The sequence below is a fragment of the Chionomys nivalis genome, chromosome 5, assembly GCF_950005125.1.
Source record: "Chionomys nivalis chromosome 5, mChiNiv1.1, whole genome shotgun sequence".
Taxonomy (NCBI): Eukaryota; Metazoa; Chordata; class Mammalia; order Rodentia; family Cricetidae; genus Chionomys; species Chionomys nivalis.
In genome coordinates, this window is record NC_080090.1 from 32,314,055 (window position 1) to 32,336,977 (window position 22,923).

General features: G+C 44.4%; 1 protein-coding gene across 3 annotated transcripts in view; it reads left to right on the forward strand.

Moving 5' to 3' along the window:
• Positions 1 to 22,923, forward strand: part of Ercc6 (ERCC excision repair 6, chromatin remodeling factor) — a 71,770-nt gene that overhangs the window by 46,080 nt on the left and 2,767 nt on the right. For all 3 annotated transcript variants that reach the window (XM_057770085.1, XM_057770087.1, XM_057770086.1), the window contains 11 exons: positions 2,591 to 2,761; positions 3,175 to 3,351; positions 5,573 to 5,689; positions 9,028 to 9,123; positions 12,785 to 13,000; positions 13,389 to 13,499; positions 14,394 to 14,513; positions 14,919 to 15,013; positions 16,511 to 16,656; positions 16,737 to 17,429; positions 22,315 to 22,519. In XM_057770085.1, coding sequence (XP_057626068.1) covers positions 2,591 to 2,761; positions 3,175 to 3,351; positions 5,573 to 5,689; positions 9,028 to 9,123; positions 12,785 to 13,000; positions 13,389 to 13,499; positions 14,394 to 14,513; positions 14,919 to 15,013; positions 16,511 to 16,656; positions 16,737 to 17,429; positions 22,315 to 22,519 — 2,147 coding nt within the window. The remainder of the gene's footprint in view (positions 1 to 2,590; positions 2,762 to 3,174; positions 3,352 to 5,572; positions 5,690 to 9,027; positions 9,124 to 12,784; positions 13,001 to 13,388; positions 13,500 to 14,393; positions 14,514 to 14,918; positions 15,014 to 16,510; positions 16,657 to 16,736; positions 17,430 to 22,314; positions 22,520 to 22,923) is intronic.

Here is a 22,923-nt window from a genome sequence, read left to right on the forward strand (position 1 = left end):
GCTCCAGAGAGTTGTCCCTTACTGCCACATGCATGCTGTGGCCGTGAGACAGACAGACACACATGCACAATGAGAGTATTAACCGTGTAAAGGGAGAGGTAAAAGTGAAAAGAAAGAGTCATAATGAGAAGGGGGTGGCCATGTGCCCCATCAAGCATCCTGAACATTGCACATCCGTTCCAAGCACACGATTATAAAGCAAAGTGTTGTGTTTCCTGTTGACTTTGGAGTTGATGTATGCACCTGATACAAGAAGCCATAGATGCTCGGTTTGTTCTGTGAGGTATACTGTAAAATTATGTTGCTGGAGCCCTTTTTTCTTCATTGTCAGCACAAATCCTTGTTTATTAAAGATTTAGCTTGAAGGAAATTTTAATTAATTACAGGTGCAGTAAATCCTGCCTGGGAAGCTGCCCGCCGTGTTTACTGTGAATGGCCTTCATGTGCCTGTGCTTCTCTGTTCTCCCCGCTGCCTGACAGTGTGATTTATGGCTGTTGTTTTCTACCAGTCCACTGTTTGCCCTCTAGGAGGGATTGGTCTCCTGAGCCTCCATAATAACGGCAGCACTTCCTCAGACATCTCTTAATGACAACAGCACTACATTGAGTAAGTCAGGCTAATTGCAGATGTACCCTATTAATTGCAAAAACTAGGAGAGGTTACATATTTTACAAGCTTTTAATTTGAAACCGCCCGAGATGATTTGTCTTAAGTGTTTGGATTGAGACGTCCATAATATTCAACAGTTCACCATTATTGAAACTCCAGTCCAGGCAGTTATAGAATTCCGAGATTGAATCAGGTGAACATCAATAGTCATAAATGGATTGTTACCCAGTAGAGATCATGTTTTCATTGTGAACATTTTGTACAACTTCTTGTTCTGTGAAGCATCTTCTTAATTCGTCATAATCATTACCCATCTTTGTCAACACAGTAGAAATAGGGATTCTGCGATTCTCTAGCTAACATGGAGAGCGCCCCACGTAAGTTCTTAAGCAGTCACAAGAAGCTGCACATTGCTCTAGTGGCATACATTTAGCAGGCTCAGTGTCTCGTTAGTTTAACAGTGATAAAGCTTCTAGCTACATCAGGTGATTCCAAGAACTCATTTTGTGATTGGGTACTTTAGGGGTGACTGGGATGACTATAATGAGCTTGTGCAACAGTTGGAAGTCCCAGGGTTCATGAGCAAGTGAACCCACAATTGCAGGGTGTAGTCAAGCACAGTCAACGAATGTTCCATAAATGTGAGTGGTGGTTTAACTTCTGCTCTTACTTCAAGCCCCAGGCAACTGTAATTGTTTTCTTTCCCCCTGGACAGGAGTCAGTCATGGAGTAGTCCATTGCTGTTACTCCATGCTCTTCCTACTCTCAAGGCTTTGGGGTGTTCCTGCTCTCCTAAAGGGAAGCAGGGACAGATCTGGGGTACTGCCTGCCTAGTGTCTTGGTCGGAAATATGGATGTGGAGGGACTGAAGGAATTAGCTCTAAGATCTCAGAGTTAGGGGGTTTAAGGTTAGGCTGGGAAGTGGCATCTGCTCCTTCCCTGGTTCTTTTCTGCAGTACAGCCTGACCCTGGGTGACTGGCAGTGCAGTGGGCCGTCCTTCCCTTCACCGGCTGCGGGCCGGATCCGAGCCGGTGTCCATTCGTAGAAGGGAAGTTCGTGGCAGTCACTCCGTGTTGCTCCAGGAGTTGGTGTGGCCATGCTCCCTGTGGGGAGCAGCACTCTGGCCCCTCTGGCCCAGTAGCTTTCTGTGAGACTACCCAACCCTTGCCTGACTGAAACCTGGATCAGGCAGGTCTCTAGGTTTTGACCTTTCTCTGCTAGGAATCTGTATTTCTCTTCACTTTCTGACATTTGTAGTCTCAGAAAAGAGGCTTGATGTGGACTATTTCCTGAGAAGGAAGCCTTCCTTTGTGTTCCCACGCCTAGACATTTCTCTCTCTTGTTCTGTAGTTCTAGGATTCAGTCATCTCGGCAGATATGTCTGGAATAAGGCCTTTTCGTGTTTTTGCTTGACGGTTGGAGATGTTTTTCGCCCCACAGATACAGGTCTCATACTTGTGTGGGATTTTTTTTTTCTATTATTCTTTCTGGAATGGGGGCTCGAAACAGGGTTTCTCTATAACTTTTGGAGCCCATCCTGGATTTTTTCTATTATTCTTTAAATCATTGCCTTTACATTTTTCCCCCTCACCTTATACCATTCAATGTGTCTTATATCTTTGACATTTTCTTGCTTTTCTTGTAAAGTCATCCTTTTTCAAGAGCTTTGTTTTTGAAATGTAACAGGGACAGACACAAGGGATGATTTAGAAAAGTAGCAATTTAGTAAATGATTGCATTATTATAAACTACTTTCTTTGAGGGCTGTACTTCATTTTGCAGATTAACCAAATGCAAAGCACTGATGTGTATTATTAGATTGTATGTATATTTGTAAATATGCTTTAGGTGGTCTCACAATAATCCAGATCTAACCTGTAGATTGTCATTGTAGGTCATGCTTAGCTTTTTTTTTTTTTAGACTCTTTTTTTTTTTTGGCTTCTTACTTAAATCTGCCCTTCTGATGTTGTTATTATAGGAGAGGTTGATCCGAGATATTGTACGTTGTCATGGAGTTTTGATAACCTCTTATTCCTACATCCGACTGATGCAAGATGACATTAGCAGACACGACTGGCACTATGTGATCCTAGATGAAGGACACAAAATTCGAAATCCAAATGCTGCAGTCACCCTTGCTTGCAAACAGGTATGGCTACTTACAGTGGGGGAGATTTTGCATGGGCAGTAGCATTTAATTTTAGAATAGAGTATTTTGCTTTATGAACACAGTTATTGAATTCTGTCTTAATGTAGAAAGTTCCCAATGTCTGTCCTTGGTGATTTTCATTGTTCAGGGACCAACCATTAGAATGTAGCCACATCCAACTGTAGTCAGTGGTGTTCATCTTGAGCAATAAAATAGAATTCTTCCAATATTTTCATCCGTATGCAGTTAGAAAAGTGGTCAAAATGCCACAATTTGAAAAGACCAGAACAATGTACAAACAAGCGATGACCAAATGCGCAGAGTAACTGTTATCTGGGAGTGCCCTGGGCTTGGATGTCGCTTATCTGTTACCAAGTCAGTTTCATAAAAGGATGTCTCATTTCCCCATCTAGTTCCGCACGCCTCATCGGATCATCTTGTCTGGCTCACCCATGCAGAATAATCTCCGAGAGCTGTGGTCACTCTTCGACTTCATCTTCCCAGGAAAGCTAGGCACATTGCCTGTGTTTATGGAGCAGTTCTCTGTCCCCATCACTATGGGGGGATATTCCAATGCTTCCCCAGTACAGGTAACCTTTGGCATGTCCCCAAACTTTAGGCTTTGTAGCCAAGTCATTGATGTTAGGGAAATGGCCAGTCTTAGAACTTGGTGCCTCATAAAAACCAGGGTCTTATGGAAGGGCAGCCAGTGCCCTGTTAGGTGCTGAGCCATCTCTCTAGCCCTTCAGGAAGCCTTTAAAAGCAATGGCAGCCACTCACGTGCCCACAGTGACAACATCCATCAGGAGGCAGGTCAGGGTTCTGTTTCTAGCCTGTTTTCTTCATAGTCTGCCAGTGGTGTCCAGTATCTCTGCTTCTTCGTTCACTCTTAATGAGGAACAGTTCTAAGCATCTTTACCTGTTGTGACCTTGATAGTTTTGTTAAATGATACCCTTCTCTTGGGTTTGTCTCACGTGGCTTGCACATTTGTGGCAGGCAGGAGCATCATTTTCTCGGTATGTCGATTGCTTTGTCCTGTTGCTGAGGACTGCTTGGTAAAGTTGTTTGGTTCAGATTTCTGAACTCTGGATTTAATTTCTGCTTGAGAATTGACAAGTAATTTGTGGAAAGATAGTCTGAGAACAAGGGCATATGGTGTTTCTTGAAATCCTTGTCTCAGGAGCTTGTGTGCACTACTACCTCCTTGTGTACTGGAGATATGTCTATGACAGCAGGTGGATGCTGGGAATTGAGGAGACTACCAGTCCTCTCTGCGAGCTCCACGGTACAGGACAGGCAGTCTGATAACTGAACTCACTGCTGATGGCTGAGGGGTGCATTCATACACAGTGGGTATGCTGGGCAGAGGAGTGATTTGTGTCTTGAACAGAGCAGAACTGTACAAGATGTTATTAAACTGCATCAACAACACACAATTTAAAGTAGTGAACTGTTTCCTTCTGTAATTTTTCATGTAATATTTTTGGGTAGCAGTTGACTTCACAGAAAGCAAAACTGGGTAAGAGGAAATTGCTGAGCACATCGTTCTTAGTTCCGGGTGGCAAGGTTTTGTGAAAGGAGCTTTGCTTTTATTTGTTCTTTTTGCTGAAGGCCATGTTTCCCATATGCTGTTGCATCCTGTGAAGATAGTCTGCCCACAGGTAATTATGTGGCAGGCTGGGGCTAATATGATGGGCAGTGGCTGGGGACTAGAAGCCTCCCTAGGAATCCAGTGTCATACAGCAAGGTGAATATGGTAAGGGGCATCTAGAATAAGCCAGTGAGGACTGTAACCACGGGAGACGTCACATCCAGCCTTGAGACCAGAAGTCATCAGTTTAGCCTGTTGGTGTTCTAGGTACTGCCTGTTTTATAATTACTCATCCCATTCATGAAGACAGGTGTGCACACACGATGCAGACATGAGTGAGGAGTGCTTAGGTCTTTCCAAACACTATTTTTAACATGTTAGTGTGTTTGACTTGAACTTGTCTGTGTTTATTGTGCTCAAACGTCTCTTAAAACTAAATTCCTTACCTTTAAATTTGAGATTTTTCTTGGTCTATGAAATGATAATATGCTAAATAGTTAAACCTATTTAGAACTTCTTAAAGTATCAATAATTAATTGAAGCCTTTGCTTGCCTGTAAGTGAATTGCAGAGGGCGTGGCTTCCTGGGCTGCAGGGTCTTTGTTTTTCTGTGTACAGTTAATACCCTCTCATGTGGCCATGTCCATTATGGAGCCATATGCTCCATTGTAGGCCAGAGTGACCTTCCATTTCTGGGATCCTAAGGCTTCTCTTGAACTTATTCCCTGAAGCCTAATCTCCCCTTATTACTGGTGGCTCCCACTGCTCCGGCTCCCCCTACACTTGGCTTTTGATCTCTGCCCTTGCAAAGCCAGTTCCTTTGTAGCTTTTGGAGAATACAAGATTATAAATAGGGATTTGTTTGAAACTAGTTTTTCCCCTAGACGATCGTCAGTAACCAAGTAAATCTCTACTTTCAGGCCTAAATAGTATGGTAATAATTAAAACAAGTATAGCGGAGGAGATAGAGCAGACTGAGTGAGTACAGGGAGGAGATAGAGCAGACTGAGTAAGTTTTTCACCTGTTATTTTGGTTAATGAGGTAATTTTTTTCCCGGAATTATTTTGAGAGCTGTCACCCCTAGAGCGTGTAGCACTCATTTTGCTTTCCTAAGATGAACTTATATACCTGTTGATCATTCTTTAACTTTAAGACATGGAGTCAGTGGAGAGGAAAATGTATTCCTTAAGCTAATATCTTATTCTTTCTTTTGTTAAAGGTTAAAACTGCTTATAAGTGTGCATGTGTCTTAAGAGACACCATTAACCCATACCTACTGCGGAGAATGAAGTCAGATGTCAAGATGAGCCTTTCTTTGCCGGATAAAAACGAACAGGTCTGCGAGTCTGGGAGGTGACCAAGCATTCCTCAAGCATGAGTGTGTCTGTGTAACTGACCGGGTCTACGGCTCTTGTCCTGTGCTGTGACAGCCTGCTCTGCCAGTGACTATATCCATCTGTGGTGTCCTGCTGTGTTTTCCTCTAGTTCGTAGGCTTTGCTTTCCTCTGTTAACAAACGGGCCTAACCTCAACTTCTGAAACATCTCCATGTCTTCTGAGCCCCTGATGCATTTCCGCCACACATTGTACTGGGGCACAGCAGTGAGCAGAGCGGTCTTGTTGGCGCAAACCTGTTCGGGTCACAAATAAGTAAGGTGTTGGGGGTTATGTGGTGTTTTCACTAAGTTGGGGATAAGACATGTTGAAGAAGCGGGCCTTTTCTAATAATGGTCAGAGGAGACCTTTGATCCGCTAATCACTCTGGGACCTAAGGCTGGTCAAAGAATGAGAGGAAGAGCATTGCAGATGATGGGTGGGCTGTGTGTTGGTGCTCGTGGCCAGCCGGGGTGATAGGGTGGCTGTAACTGGAATCAAGAAAGAGCATAGTTAAGGAGGTAGTCACATGGTCAGATTTGGGGTTCTGCTGGTCATAAGAAGGACCGGTTTTACTCTTTGTGAATATATTCCTGAGAACATACTATGGAAGGGATTGATGGCGTCTGAGTTGGTGTTACGAGGATGACATCATGGTGTTCCGTAGTCTGTTGGAGCCCACAAGACTACACAGTGAATGCATAGCTGACAACCAATCGGCAGATCCACGGGAAGTGTCTACGTCCACGTCGAACAACCCGTTTTGCAGAGCTGCGGGAACACTTGCCTTTTGGAAAAGTCACTGTCATATCTGTGGAAATCTTGTGAAGCCATGATTCTTCCTTTTGAAATGGGATTCATTCCCAGAACACCTCAGCAGTGTAACCTCTGCTGGGGCAGTGGAGTGACCTTGCTTCATTCCTCCACACCAGAAAGCCTTAGAATGATAACATTCATTCTTTGTTCTAACAGTCAAATTTACATAGAGTCAATCCCACAAAATTACCTGCTAACAGACCACATAGAAATTTCTATAGAAGACAGGCACTGAGCAGGAAGACAACATGACCCACTTTTGCTAACGAACAAATCTGGGCATCCCCAAAAAGATTGGGTGAGGAGAATGGGTGAATATAGGATTTGGGGATGTTTAGTAACTTTATCTAATGGTTTGGAATGTCAGGTGCTTCCCCTTGAATGCTAACTCTTTCCTGAGTTGGGAAACTGTTCCGGAGTACTGCTTTGTCAGGTTTTACCTGCCTTTTTTTTTTTTTTAATTTTGGTGTGTGTGTGATTCTGATGTACACATTATTATTGTCCTTGCCTATGAAATTTTCCAACTATGTCTGTAAAAATTAGAAACCTCATAGAGACCAGCCCTTACTCTTACTCTTCTTCTTCTCCTTGCTATTTCTACTTCTTCCCCTTACTCTCCTTCTTTCTTTTCCTAATTCTTCTCCATCCTCTTCTTATTCCTCCTCTCCTCCATGCCCCCTTCATTTTATTTTTTCCCTTTGCATGAAAAATAAAGAAGATGCAGATGTACTTGAGTTAATTTTTTACCCTCAGATCCTCACCTGCCATAGACATCCAGTTCTGAGCCCTGAGGGTTACTGAGGCTGGTACTCAAGGCCTCCGATAGGAATCTTAATAGATGATTGCACCTTCTGCCCAGGGCCTTCAAGTTAAACACATTGTAGATTTTTATATTGAAGAATCTCAGACATCTGTCACCAAAGCCACCTTCATCCCTTTTTCTTTTCTTCCCCTATATCTTATTTTATCTTCATGTTCTCCCAAAGCCCTTAGACAGTGGGATGGGTCCCTTGTGGAAGAGGCTTCCAGAGGACAAGCAGCTGATGACCAGTTAAACTTAGGTCATGCTGAAGTACTTAGACAGCACCCAGAGAGATGGGAGAAGGTTCCAGGCTGCACATAGCTAACAGCGAACTGGTAGAGTGTTGCAGTTCTGAGCAGATGTTGGTTTGCTGAAAGAACACATGGAGACCAAGAGGAGAAACAGCTGTTCTCTTTAGCAGCATCAGAGGAGAGGGCAGAAGAAGAGGAACTAGCTGGGAAGACTGGAGACACTCAGACAGACAGGCTGGAGGAGCTAGGAGGAGGTAGGGCCGGAGCTGGCAGAGTGGAGGACAAGAAGCTGACCTGTTAAGAGCCTGCTGCACTGGGCAGCTCTGAAGTCAATTCTGATGCTTTGGGGGGCATTTTCAGTGGCATCGGTGACTTACACCAGGTGCAGGTGTGGGTGGCACCTGGCAGGTGAGGCTGTCTCATGTTTTCTCAGGATGTTCTCCCCTGAGAGGAGGACCCAGAGAGCCTAGTGGGTAGGGGACTGTCCTGAGGAAGACAGGTAGGTGTTGAGATCCAGTGCCGAGATTGAAGGATTGGTCCTGCACTGAACTGTCTTGTTCTCTTAGATAAGTTGAGGTAGATGCAAAAGTGGAGCCATTTTAGGGATGCGATCCAAACTCCTATGGAAAAACTTCTTGATTTTGTTGTTTTTTACTTGTCTGATTGTTTGTGTGCAGATATTGAGACAAAGATTGCTGGTAGACGAATGGTTTAGGAAGCCCCAGGGCATTAGCACAGCCATTTGGGCTTTTAGATGGTGCTGGACAGGGGAGGTACCTCTTGGGGCAGACACTGGCAGCTGCCGTGGGATTAGGAGCTGCTGCTGGCACTGACGATAAAGCAGTCAGGTGGGTGGATGACTTGATTGGCTCTGGAATCTTGCGGGACAGGTGGGGATGATGGTGCATGTGGGTAGCACAAGGGTAGTTAAAAACATCCCACGGGAACATGATGGGCTGTGAAGACAGTCAGGCCTTGAAGTGGAGGGGATAGACTTGGAGAGAAGGGACTGGAAGGCAGGAAATGGGCAATGTGATGGCATGGAATAATTAAACCCAGTGGGCTGGGAGGGTAGGGGCTGAGGCAGGGCCTGGTAAACTTGGTTCCAGGTGAGGTAAAGATTCCCACAAAGTCTGCCAAGCAGAGTGTAGGTGAGAGGCCTGGGGGAGAGTGTCTCCTCACAGTGAGCTGAAAGGAAGCATGGCTGTGCACCTGGGTTCTGAGGCTGCCTGTGAGGAGGAAGCCAGGCTGGAGGGACTGCTGGGTGATGGACTGGAACTAGGAGATGGAAGGATCTGGAGAAGGGAGAAGTCTCTGTAGCTGAGAGATGTATCATTGTAGTTAAAATTGTGTACATTCTACTATGTTTTAGGGAATCTTAGTGATAATTTAATGTATTTTTAAAGCTATTGTTTTCTTTCTTCTCTTGCAGGTCTTATTTTGCCGTCTAACCGATGAGCAGCATACAGTCTACCAGAATTTCATTGATTCCAAAGAAGTTTACGGGATTCTCAATGGAGAGAATCAGGTCAGCCAAAGAGCAGACCCTGGAGAAATAAGTTGTTACCAAGGAGGGTGGGGCAGGAGAGTTGGCTGGTGTTTAAAATGTGCCGGGCTTTGTGTGCTTTCCTTCTCTCGCCTGCTGTGTGTGTGGGGGGAGAGGGGTAAAGTCAGCCACAGCTGGAGACAGGTGTGGTGTGAGGAGCAAGGTAAGAGGGTGGTGCCCTGAGCTAGGAATCTGGATCCAAGGTGGGGGTGTGACCATGAGTCCTGTCACCTAAGGTTTTTAACCCAGTATGGAGTGATGTCCAGCACCATGCTGGGCTTTCTCAGAAATTATGACCAAATTATACTACCAGGGCGTAGTTAGGAAGATTTGTAAATTGTATCAGCTTCTCAGTGAGTCTCGTGCCAATAAACCTGCAGAGCACTGCCATCTCAGAAAGCAGATGAAATTCCAGACCAGCTTTCTCAGGTTCTGACTCTTACTGTCCCCAGTGTATGAGAGGAATTGGTTGTTCTGCTCTCAGCATTATGAAAGCATTTCCTAATATTGTCCAGAATTTGGAAGCTACTAGACAGTGTCTACTCAGAAAATCCTGTTAGATAAATCACACAGATGTGGAGTTTGGCTTTCTAGAATACCTTGTCATCTTGGTGTGTCCCCAAGCGCTTGACATGAGAATGTGATGCTGGGACTGCTCAGTGGCAGGAGCATCATGGACCAGTTGAGTCATGAGTGCTGGAAGACGGGCGTCTGAATTTTATCTAGCTGGAACATGGACATTTTGCGAGAATTTAACTGAATCCTAGTCCTTCCAGGAGAGAGAGCTCATTACACCAGAGAGCACGCTGCTCCTCTCCACTGTGGTCCAGTGGGAGAAGATCGCTGGGAATGGGCCCTGCAGGACTAGGACTCCCACGCGTAGTATAGGGAAACCCGGGCCACTGGGGTATGGGAGATACTGAAGAGGACATTTGCACACATTTCTGTAGGGGCATTGTCAACATTCAGTACAAGTGTGCATTCGTTCAGTGAGTGTATACGGTAGATTAAAGCTGCCAATACACTTACACCCTTACATAGTTTTGCTGACTTGACATATAACGTTCCTAGGGCCAAGTACACAAGTTCTTCTTGCTGTTTATCCAGGCAGAGCTGTTTCTGTGAGTGCTTTCAAAACAAGCCTTAGCAGTTCAATGCATTGGGTATTGTGCCTTTCCCCAGCAGACACATGCTTACATGCCATTAAATGCATGCCGAGCCTTGCAATGATGGTCCCCACTCTGCCCCATGGTGGAGCACCTGAGTGTGTTGCTAAGTCCACTCTGTCCTGCTCGCAGGCTTTGCAGCGGCCTCCCGTTATCCTTACGCTCTGGCCTATACTTTCAGATTTCGTCAGTTTGTCCTATTAGTCACTTCTCAGCAGTTTTTTTCTTTGTTTTTCAGTCTTATGTGTATGGATATTTTGCCTGAATGTGTGTCTCTGCATTCGTTTGTGTCTGGTGCCTCTGGAGGCTAGAAGAGGGTGCCCAATCACCTGGAACTGGAGCCCTGTGGGTGTTAGGAATTGAACCTATGTATTCTGGGAAAACAGCTAGTGCTCTTAAGTTCCAAGTCAACTCTCAGCTCCACTTTTTTATATTTATTTATGTGTATGAAGGTTTTGCCTACATGTATGTTTGTTCACCATAGACCACATGTATGCCTAGTACCCATGGAGATCACAAGAAGGCATCAGATCTTTTGGAACTGGAGTTGCAGATGGATAGAACGACCATTTAGTCTGGAAACCGAATCTGAGTCCTCTGAGAGAGCAGCAGAAACAACAAGAGCTCTTAACTGCTGAACTTCTCTCCAGTCCAAGCACTTTCTTATTCTTCCAAATGGATGATCCAACCACTCACATTTCCTCAACTGTCAGCTCTCTCACGTGCCTCTAGGTTGGGTGGTCTAGGCTGCTCTGTCCCACAGATAGACAAGGCAAGGCTTAAATTCTCTAGACTCATGTTTAAATAAGAAAAACAAGTAAAATGAAGATCATGTATTTTGTTTCATTTGCAGGCTCATTTTGTTTCATTTTTACCCGTTTGTTTATTTATTTATTTGGTTTTTCAAGACAGGATTTCTCTGTGTAACGGCCCTAGCTGTCCTGGAACTAACTCTTGTAGACCAGGCTGGCCTTGAACTCACAGAGATCTGCCTGCCTCTGCCTCCCAAATGTTAGGATTAAAGGCGTGCGCCACCACCACCTGACCCTCAAAATATTTTAAAATGTAATGAAAATTGAAAATGAGAGGTAGAGAGGTAGGCATATCTCTGTGGGTTTGAGGCCATCCTCACCTACCTAGCGAGGTCCAGGTAGCTGGGAGTCTATTTTACTTGTGCAGTGCATCCCAAGTTAGACTACCCACGCTTTTGTGCCCAGTAGCTGCATGTGTCTAGTGGTTAGTGGATGCTGTATTGCATAGCACAAGACAAGAGGAAGAGCAGGGATTTAAAGATGACTCTTTAGAAGAGGTTTGACAAGATCTCCTATTGTTAGTATAACTTGTTTAGTTGAATCTGCCATACTCCGAAAAATTGGCTTAATTTACAATTCTACCTTTTTACTTAAACTTTCAAACCAGTCACAGCCTGAATGCATTAGAGAAACTGAACCTCCCTTTCCCCACCCACAACAGGGTTGCAGTCTGTAGCCCTGGCTGCCTGAATCATTCTTACACGGTAGGGGTGTGGCCTGGGGTCTAGGTGAGCAAACCTCAGCCTCTGGACCAACCCTGTATTTGCCGTGCATATCTCCTTTCTGATGTCATGCTGGTAAAGGGAACGTCAGCCTTTGGCTCACACACTGAACCACAGGGCTTTAAGGGTACTTAGGTATGTAAAGTTGGGAGACATTTGGTAAGTCACAGATAGCATGATATTTCAGACCAGTGTTTTTAAGGTAAGTTGGGGTTTTTTTTTTTATCAGCTGTACAGTGCTGTGAACTAAATACCCTTTTTACTAGTGAGGGAAATTGAATTATCAGCATTGACTCTGACCTCTGTGGACATGTTCAGTCCACTGAAATTGCTTTCTTCTAGAGAAGTTGTCCAGTCAGGGTAAGAACAAGGCTGAAAGTTAATTTCTTCCAGCTTATGGTAGTCACCTTTTGTCACTAAGACACAATGCTGAGAAAATTGACTGGAGGGAAGGAAGGTTTGAGGGCTCATGGATTCAGGGTTTTAGCTATGTTCACTTGACTGTTGTTTCTGGCCCTCGGTGGAGCTGAACATCATTGCAGGAAGCACACATGAAGGTCAAACTGCTCACCTCCTGGTGGCTGGGAGGTAGCGGTCTGAGAAAGGGAGCTGGGGACCAGGCGCACTCCCTTCAGCTAGTTCCCGCCTCTCAATAGCCCATGAGATTATGAACCCGTCAGTGGATGAGTCTCTTGATGAGGTCAGAGCCTTCATTTCCGAAAAGCTCCATATCTAGACACTGCCACACTGGGGACCAAGCCTTCAATACAGGACATTCAAGATCCAGACTGTTTCTCATAATGCTGACATTAGAGAAGAAATCGACAAGCTGGTAAAAATGACTGTAATCCATGTAACCTGTCTCTCTCCCTCCCTCCCTCCTGTCCTGTTGTGGACACAGGGTCATCTGAGCTCATGTGTGTTGTTGCTGTTTAAATCACAGATTTTCTCTGGACTTGTAGCTCTGAGGAAGATCTGCAACCACCCTGATCTCTTTTCGGGTGGTCCCAAGAATCTCAGTGGTCTTCCAGAAGATGAACTAGAAGAAGATCAGTTTGGTTACTGGAAACGTTCTGGGAAAATGATCGTTGTTGAGTCTCTGCTGAAAATATGGCATAAGCAGGGTCAGCGAGTGCTGCTGTTTTCCCAGTCGAGGCAGGTGAGCTCAAGCTGCAGCCCGCCGACAGCTCGGTTCCCAGGACTGTGACTGCAAGTGAAAAAAAATAGGGGAGATCTGCCACTCTGCTGAGGTGGCAGCCCATGGCTTACTTCTAGGACTGTGTGGGAGCTTGGCCACAGGAGTTGGCTTTTTTTTTTTTTTTTTTTTTTTTTTTTAACAAGCCTTGTAGCGGATTCTGGCATCCTAGTAAGGGTAGAATGTTTACATCATAAGGAATTAGCAAATATTCTTTTGTAGCAGTATTAATTCCCTCAAAGCAAGAAACCCTTTCAATATGGGCCCACTGGGGAAGGCACACTGCTTACAAAGGAGAAGCACTCGCTTGGATCACATTTGATTTGCAGACTGTTTTCCTCATCCCCAACAGATGCTACACATACTGGAAGTGTTCCTGAGAGCCCACAAGTATTCCTATCTCAAAATGGATGGGACCACTACCATAGCATCAAGACAGCCATTGATTACAAAATACAATGAGGTAACAAGGAGTGTGACAGAGGAGGCAGAAGGGGCGGCAGTGTGTGGAGGAAAGTGTGTGTATCTGCTCTCACAGCCTCTGAAAGGTCTTTCTGTCTAGCTAGCATGTGAAGGGGGACATTATCCTTTTGGATATTTTGTTTTGTTTGTTTTTTTTGAGACAGGGTCTCACTTTGTAGTCCTGGCTGTCCTGGAACTTAACTGTGTAGACCAGACAGTCCTTAAACTCACAGAGATGCACCTGCCTCTGCCTTCCAAGTGTTGAGTTTAAAGATGTGTCCCACCATGCCTGGCGACATTTTGCCTTTGACTGTGCATGTAGGGTTTGAGAAGCGGGCATACGCGATTAGAAATGAAATACCGAGATCTGAGACCCGGTGCAGCATGGCCAGTATGAGTGTGTGCATGAGCTGCACTTCTGAGACCCGGTGCAGCATGGCCAGTGAGAGTGTGTGCATGAGCTGCACTTCTGAGACCCGGTGCAGCATGGCCAGTGTGAGTGTCTGCATGAGCTGCACTTCTGAGACCCGGTGCAGCATGGCCAGTGAGAGTGTGTGCATGAGCTGCACTTCTGAGACCCGGTGCAGCATGGCCAGTGTGAGTGTCTGCATGAGCCGCACTTCTGAGACCCGGTGCAGCATGGCCAGTGAGAGTGTCTGCATGAGCCGCACTTCTGAGACCCGGTGCAGCATGGCCAGTGTGAGTGTCTGCATGAGCTGCACTTGATACAGTTACTATAATCTGACAAGTAGGAAGTCTGAGGTGAGGTTGAGTCACAGATTCTGCCATGTGAGGTTTGGGTGTGTTGGAAAGCAGCAGAGCTGATGGTGTGGGGGAAGAGCCGAGCTGCAGCAGCTCTCAGCTGTGCCCACTCTGTTCTGGATCTTTCCTGCAGGACACGTCCATCTTCGTCTTTCTTCTGACCACACGGGTGGGTGGCATAGGAGTGAACTTGACCGGGGCCAACAGAGTCATCATCTACGACCCTGACTGGAACCCCAGCACCGACACACAGGTCTGTCTTCCGTGAAGAGAAGAGCCCTGCGGGAAGACAGCTTGTTATTATCGCTCTCTTCAGGAGCTGTAGTGTTTGCCTGGCCGCAAGTACAGTCTTGGTTCTGGTCACATCTTGTTCTTTCACGTGAAGGACACGTAGTCAGTCATACAGACTGCGAGAGTCCTCTGCTGTTCATCCATTGCAAGCTATGGTATGGAAAGTACTCACGAAAGTGGATCACTTCTTCAGTCAGGCCGTCTCGGTTCTCCTTATCACCTGGCTGTTCATCCGCACGCATAGGCTCAACTGCATGTTTCTTCTCAGACAGTTGTGACTAGGGGCTAGAAGTCAGTGGTCAGTTACTTTGTCTCTTACTGGTTTTTGCTCTGGAAGGGCCCTTGTTAATGGACCTCTCTGCCACAGGCCCGGGAGCGAGCATGGAGGATAGGTCAGAAGAAACAGGTGACTGTCTACAGGCTCCTGACAGCCGGCACCATCGAGGAAAAGATCTACCACCGGTCAGTACAGACAGCTGCGGAGCTCTCACCAAGAAGGGCTGCTGTTATTGCAAGTGTTGGTTTAAAATGTTCTTTCATTTTAGAGGAATAATTAATATAACTTAAGGGGTATCACTGACTGTTTTTTGTTATTTTTTCTTTGCTATAAAATATATTTTGATCCATTTCTCTTTTTTGTTTTGTTTTGTTTTTGAGAACGAATCTCACAATGTATTCTTGGTTTGTCTGCACCTCACTATATAGACCAGGCTGGCCTTGACTCAGATCCACTTGCCTTTGCCTACTGAGTGCTAGGATTAAAGACATGGGCTACCACAGCCAGCCAACCATACTGTTTTTTAAAATTCTGAACCTGGTAATTATTGTACCTTAATCTAAATCAAGGACTCCTTATATGTAAATTTGATACTGTTTTCTGAGGGAAACTTTCCAACTACTATAGTGTGCCAACTGCTTTTAATAAAACTACGAAGTGCCAGAAGTGAAGCCAGTACAGTCAGGTGACCTCTGGAGAGGCTGGCAGCTTGTCCCTCCCTTTGGTTTTCCTCTTGTAACTAGGCAGCTTGAGGCAGTGGTAACATTGCCAGCTTCCCTGTGCCCCTCAGACTTCATTCTTATCCCATATCCCAACACCTGCACCAACACTGGACTGTTCCAGAAGCATTGTGTGTCTTTAACGGCTTACTGTAGGGCCTGAAGATGCTGTGATCTTGTGGAAAGAAGCTTTAACTGAAACACCAGTGGGTAGGAGGGGTGGTGTTGCTTTGCGGTAGTTCCTGTGTGGAAGGACAACAGTGTATGACCTTAAGCACATTGCCTGGACCAGCAGGTGGGGCTGGGGAGCAGGGAGGTGAGGGCTATGCCCTGAACCCATCACAAGAGGGTGCCAAGTCGGGCCAGGCAGGCCTTGGCCCATTAATCAGGGAGACTGACTGGCTCCTTACAGCTAGTAGAGGTTGGGGCACGTAAATGTGAAAGGTGGGCTTGAAGTGTGATAGGTCTTTGGAGGTTAAAAAGAAAAAATCTCATTGGCATAAATAATAAAGTATCATTTCTCACTTAAAATTTATAAAACTTATGAGACCACCTGATGTATTATATATGTCGAGTTGTAATTTTCCATGGCTGAAAGTTTGTTGGCTTTTTAATTATTCGTAGATCTGCTGTTAAGCATCTTTCTCTCATTAAAAAAATTAACCTTTATGTTTATGTATAGGTGTTCTACATACATATATGTCCGTGCACCATGTTCATGCAGTGCCTACAGAGGCCAGAAGAGGGTATTACATTCCCTGAGACTGGAGTTTGGTTTTTGTTTTTTTTTTTTTATGAGTAGTTGTGAGCTGCCCAGTTGGTGCTAGAAATTGAACCCAGATCCTCTGAAAGAGTAGCCATTGCTCTGAGCCATTTCTCCAGCCCTATCTCTTGTGTTTTAAAACTAGAATTTTGAATTACAGCTAAATATTGTTTCATACCAGTGCAATTTTATCTTTTTAGACAAATCTTCAAGCAATTTTTGACAAACAGAGTGCTAAAAGACCCAAAACAAAGGCGCTTCTTCAAATCCAATGATCTTTATGAACTGTTTACTCTGAGTAGTCCTGATGCATCCCAGAGCACTGAAACGAGTGCTATTTTTGCAGGTAACACATTAAGTCATTTGATTTAACCAATTGCATGAGAATTCTGCAGTGCAACGTTAGCCGTGTTTTCCCTGTTACAGGAACTGGTTCCGATGTTCAGACACCCAAATGCCATTTAAAAAAAAAGACTCCACCAGCCCCAGAAACAGGTCCCAAATGCAAGAAGGTCTCCATTTCTGACACATCTTTAAACGGTGCCATCCTGACTCAAGAAAAATCTAAGTCAATGGGGGCAGCAGAAAATGCAACTTGTAGAGAAAGTGGCCCTTTGAAGAGCGACTGTCACCCGAGTGTGAGCAGAACTAGCAGTGTTGTTGCAGTTGGAGAAAAGACAGGTGCAGGGTCCGAGCTGGAGCAGCTGTCAGTGATGAGTGGAGATGGGAAGTGTTCAGATGTTCCAACCGTGGACCAAACATCCGGGCCATCTGGTGAGGCGAGCACCAATGAGAAGCAGGGTCCTTCCTACAAAGGGGAATGCTGCCAGGTTCAGCCAGAACCTGTTTGCGGGAGTGAACGAATGGAAGGGCATTTTTATAAGCACAAATCAAAAAGGAAACATGATGTAGCGAAAGAAGAGACCCCAGAGAAATGTCTGCAGTCCAAGCAAAAGAGCAAGCACACCAAGCATTGTAGAGATGCCAAGTTTGAAGGAACTCGGGTCCCACACCTAGTGAAGAAAAGGCGATACCACCAGCAGAACTCTGAGAAGGCGAGCGAGGCTGAGGAACGAAGCAGTGATGACTATGTTTTGGAAAAGCTTTTCAAAAAATCAGGTAATGGTTTTGATGAATCTCACCTGGGGGCCTGGAGCAACAAATGTGGGAGCCATTCCTAGCACAGCAGTCTTTACTAATGGTACTAACTTGCATTTATCCTTCCTTTTGAAAACCTGAAAGAATTCAGAACTTAGGAAACAATACTACTTAGCATATGACCACTTACAGCAGGTCAGATACCACAAATAGACATGCGCTACCTGAATGTTAATAGGCATTTTCCTTACATGGTATATTTCTATGCTTTTCCAAGTACAGGAGGTTAGAGAAACAGATCATAGGAGAGAGGTGGGGGCTGTGGCTGGGGGCAGGCAGAAAGGGAAGCTGATAGCCAAGATTAAAGAGAGAAAGCAGTAGAGAAATCAACAAACAGCTGCAGAAGATAGTGGGAATCAGCATGTCCTGCTCAGCTTTGGTATCTCCCAGGAGTCGTGGTCTTTGTTCTTTGCACATTATGTTCAGAGTGATGGTCATAGTCACCAAAGACCGAGTCAGGACGCTCTGTTTGAGAAGGCAGTTTCTGTACGCTGAAGAAAGCCTGTCAAAGAAATTCCATGAAGAGCACACAGACTCTTCTGTAGCCTTTACCACTGTTAACATTTCCAGCATTCGCTCTAACATTCACATGCATGTGTAAACACGTCTGCAAACATACATGCATATATCTGTGGATAAGGGCCGTGGACTTAGATTCCAATAAGGATGGCATGATGTTTACCTCCCATGGTACCACAGTTAAATTATCATGTGTGAAGCTGTCGTACCAAGAGGGCACCAAAGGGTGGTGATCTCTCTGAGATGGGACACAAGTGAAATGAATTTGCACTTGTTACCTTGAGAGACATGAGAGGAGATGGAATCCTGGGCAGACTGAGCATCCAGGTGAGTGAGAGCAGCACAGTCTGGAAGGAAGCTGTCTTGTTTGAGACTGCAGAAAGGCCCACTCAAAGGAGTTAGAGGAGAAGAAGCATTTCTGTGCACACCATAGCAGGAGACAATGCCTGTTTTTACCAGCTAGCCTATTATATTACAGAAGAAAGTATAGTCTTGTCTCGTAGTTAGCACTGTTTCAGCCTCACCTGAATTCTTACAGGACTGTGCAGATAATAAATACTGGACAAGATAAAATGTATGATGTTTTGCATCAAATTTAAAAGTTATTGGGCACAGAAATGAGCGGCAAAATGTGATTCACAATGAGGAACTGAATTGGAACTGACACACTAGTGTTGAAATTAGCCCAGACGTTAAATAATTATAACTTCCATATATTCAAAAAGCGGCATGAAAGATGCACACATATATGGAAAGTGAAGTTATATGAAAACGCAGTGTCTGATGTGAAGAGTCCCCGGTAGGAGATGAAGGCATATTAGACATAGAAGAAAAGAGTAGTGTGCTTGATGAGCGAGCAGAAGCTGTGCAGAAAGGAACACAGTAAATTCCAGAAGCAGAAAGGCCGTGAGATGTCAACAGCGTATTATAATGGTGATTGAGGTTCTGACCAAGAAGAGAGAGGAGGAGAATATATCAATCTGAAGAAATACTGGAAAAGAATATTCCAAATTAGATGAAAGCTGTATATCCACACACTGCAGGGACTTAATAAAACCCAAGCCCTGAAATGGAAGAAAAACATACCAAGGCATAATAATAAAGCAGCCGGAGCAGACGGCACAGAGAAGCGGTGAGGGTGAAATTCCATAAGCAGGAAAGGGTTAGAAGAAGCAAAGATGAGTGAGTCACCTCAGAGGATGAAGGACAGAGTCCACATGATCTCTGCTGTGGGGTAGGAGAGTTGGGTCCCATGTGCCCATGGGTCATGTAGAGGACTTTGCAGGTCGTGATGTCATTGCCGTGACTGGTAGTAGCTCCATGCTGTATCCATGTCAGAACATTATATAGTTCAGTAAATCCATGAAGCAAATCCAAGGAGCTGACTCTTCTGTCTTGTTTTCATCAACATTGTGCCCATGTGTTGTTCTGCTGGTAGACACAGCTTCTTGAAAATTCTTAGAAGTGAGGTCGCTGCATCAGAAGATAAGCTGCAGAAGGGTTCTATTGGCGTTTGTTCTTAGCGGTCCTGTCTCCACAGCCATGTCAGGTCCGTGTGTTCTTAGCGATCTTGTCTCCACAGCCATGTCAGGACTGTGCGTCACGTCTTTATTTTTTTTGCCATTATAAATATGTGAAGGCAGAAGCTGTGGCACATGCTGTTAATCCCAGCACTTGAGAGACTAGCAGACTCTTGAGTTCCAGACCAGAGAGAGCTGCAGAGAGACTCCGTCTCAGGTTGTTTGGTAGTAGGTAGATGATGGTTAGATACATAGATAGAAGTTTTCCATGTCTGAGGGTCAGATAGACAAACAGAAGTCCACATCTGATGGGCAGCTTCCATCTGGCAGTCACAGCAGCCTGAGTAGTTTCTTTAAACTTTTAGAGACCTTGACACAGATTAAGCTAAGATCGGTGGCTTCATTATGCAGACGAGTTGGAGTTCTAGCCAGTATAAAGGAGAGTTGGGACTTGAGAAAGCTATTTTATTCTAGGTGCGAGTGAGAGGATCATGAGGAAGGGAGTTGCTCAAAGCAAGGTACTGACGAGCACGAATGCGGGCTTTGGCCACCGCCGTCCATCTCCTCTGAAAGGATAGAGATGTGTAGGATTCAGATAGGGCGTGAGTTCACTGTCTCCACAGGGTTGTTAGGAAACCCAGTGAGACCACCTGAGGGCAGCTGTCAGATTACAGTTGCTGACTAGGAAGATTAGGTTGTCTTCCTGTAAACAAAGGCAATGATTTTGTTTGAGATACTCAGGGAGAGGAATGAGGCCCCAGCTAAGAGGTCTTACACATCAGGCCTGGAGCCAGGGTCCCTGTTGTTTGTCACAAAGTAGACAGGCATGAAGGAACATTCATTGTGTCAGCAGCCTTTAAGGCACGTGTGGATTGTCTGGGCCTCTTCCCTCTCAGCAGGAGAGAGGCCAGACCACAGTCAAATCAGAGTGGGGAGACTCCCTTCTCTTCTCTGTTCCCGTAAGTTCTCTTTCCTTCTGTCCTGATGTAAGTAACATCTCATTTTACTTTAGTTTTCATTTATTTTACTAGTGAAATTGGATAAAAGTTCCTATGTAATTGTTTTATGTTCATTGTTATTGTATATGGAGTTTCCCCACCATTATCTTCTTTAGCTACTTTTTAATTGGAAGGTTGTAGGTTTCTTTTATATCTCATTCCTTCCTGAATTTATCATTGATTATCTAGAGTCCTCTAGGTTTGTATCCATTAAAAACTTCAAAAAGAGAGGGACTGGGTTGTGTATTGATTAGTGGCAGAACACTTGGCTAACATGCATGAAGCCTTGAGCCATCGGTAGTCTACAAAGAGAAGGGAGTGAGGGAGGGGGAAGAAAGAAAATGAAGTGGGGGGTAGGGTGGGGAAAGAACTTTAAAAGGAAAATTGTACTTTTTTTCATTTTCTGTCACATCTTCGATTTTATGTTACTATTAGTTTACTGGCCAACAAGGCTAGGAGAATGTTCCTTGAGTGTCAGAGGTGCTAGACACCATCACTGCCATAGAAACAACCATAGCATCTGCTCATTAAGTAAGATTCTGGAGTTCGGGGAAGGCACGTGTTTTCTCGGAAGTTCCTGATTTGGGGAATGGCTTTACAGGCATGGGTCATGAAGTTTGTCAAAGGCATCTTCACTGTAGAAACATCTGTGGATGGCACTGAAAAGAACATTGTAAAACTTATTAGACAGTGGAGCGCTTAACAGCAACCAACCGTGAATTCCCACGACTCTTACCTGAGAGCTGTGTTTTATTTTACTTTATTTTTTGCTATTGGTTGTTGTGTTTTCGTGTTATACTTAGTATTTTCTCACTGATGTTCATAATAATTTTGGTCTATAGCTTTATTGTGAGTAACAATTCTATATACAGTTCTTGTCTGTTTTCCTGGAAAATTACTTATTTTGTGTGGTTTTCAGATTGGCAGTATACATAATGTGCCTATAATGAGTCTTAAGATTTGCCTTTTTACAAAGATAGCTTCTCTTTTGACTTTATTCCATACATTTCTCTTTCTCTTAACCTTAAGTGGGTTGTCCATTTTGCTGCTTTTTTCTCATAATCCAGGATTATTGTTTATTAACAGATAAATAGATCCATAGTTGGCCTATTCTCCACTTCATTATTTTATGATTTTCTTCTAGTGTTTTTGTTTTTATTTTATTTTGGTGAGAGGGTTGGGCATAATTATTTTCTTGTATTTCTGTCTAGTTAGAAATTTATTTCATTTTTATCCTCACATAATTTTAACTTAATTTTATTATTGGTTATTTATTTATTTTTGAGAGAGTATCACTGTGTAGCTTATGCCGGCCTTGGGTTTCTGATCTTTCTACTGTAGCCTCTCAGGGGCTGGGATTGTAGGCTTGCATCACCTTGCATTGCTGTTTCATTTTCACTGATGCAAACACTCAGGACAATGAACGTTCCACTGATTATTCTATTAAGTGTATTTTGATGATTCTGATATGTAGCATTCTCATTGAATGTTAATTTTTTTGAAATTCTATATTTCCCTCCACTGAAGAGTTTAATATTTTAATTTTCTTACAGTATAGGAAGAAAGAGATTAAATGTTAAAATTATGATTAAAAGCATTTGTTTCAGGTATTTTAAAACAAGGATAATTCATAACTGTCCCTTGTAGGCTAGTGATGACCGTGGACAGAAAGCATTTGTGAAGCTCCCAAGTCATAATTGCTGCCCAGAAAGTCGCAGCCAAAAGTGTTATGATGTTTTCTCTCTGGTGAGACTAGTACTGCAGTGTGTAGGCTGAGTCCTCACTGTCGTTCTCTCTGACTCTGGTTAGTGGGAGTGCACAGCGTTGTGAAGCATGATGCCATCATGGATGGGGCCAACCCGGATTATGTGCTGGTGGAGGCCGAAGCCAGCCGAGTGGCTCAGGACGCCTTGAAAGCTCTGAAGTTTTCTCGGCAGCAATGCCTGGGCGCAGCATCTGGTGTTCCCACCTGGACTGGCCACAGGGGTGTTTCTGGTGCACCAGCAGGAATGAAGTAAGAGACCACCTGACACGCTTGCAAGGAGCAGTGGTTGAGGCTAGCTGCACAGTCAAGGCAGACAGACTTGTCTCTGTGGGACAAGAAGCTCCCTCGGGGAGGGTCGTATGGGTCAGACTTGAGTGGCGTGGAAGGTGCTGCTGTCTTTCTTCCCTTTCATTTCCTGCTTTCTTGAGACAATTTTTCATGGGAAGAAGCAATCAGTCTTGCTTGAGAGATGATGTTTACATTAGTGAAAAATATAAATAATGACTGTTAGTAATATAATTAGCCAGTTTATAGCCATCAGTGATTATTATGCTGATTATAATATTAGCATATTATTATGTAATTATTAGCCAGGATGCTGAGTGAGGATGCTGAGTGGATCTCAGTCTGAGAGGAAGTGCTTACGCCCCAAG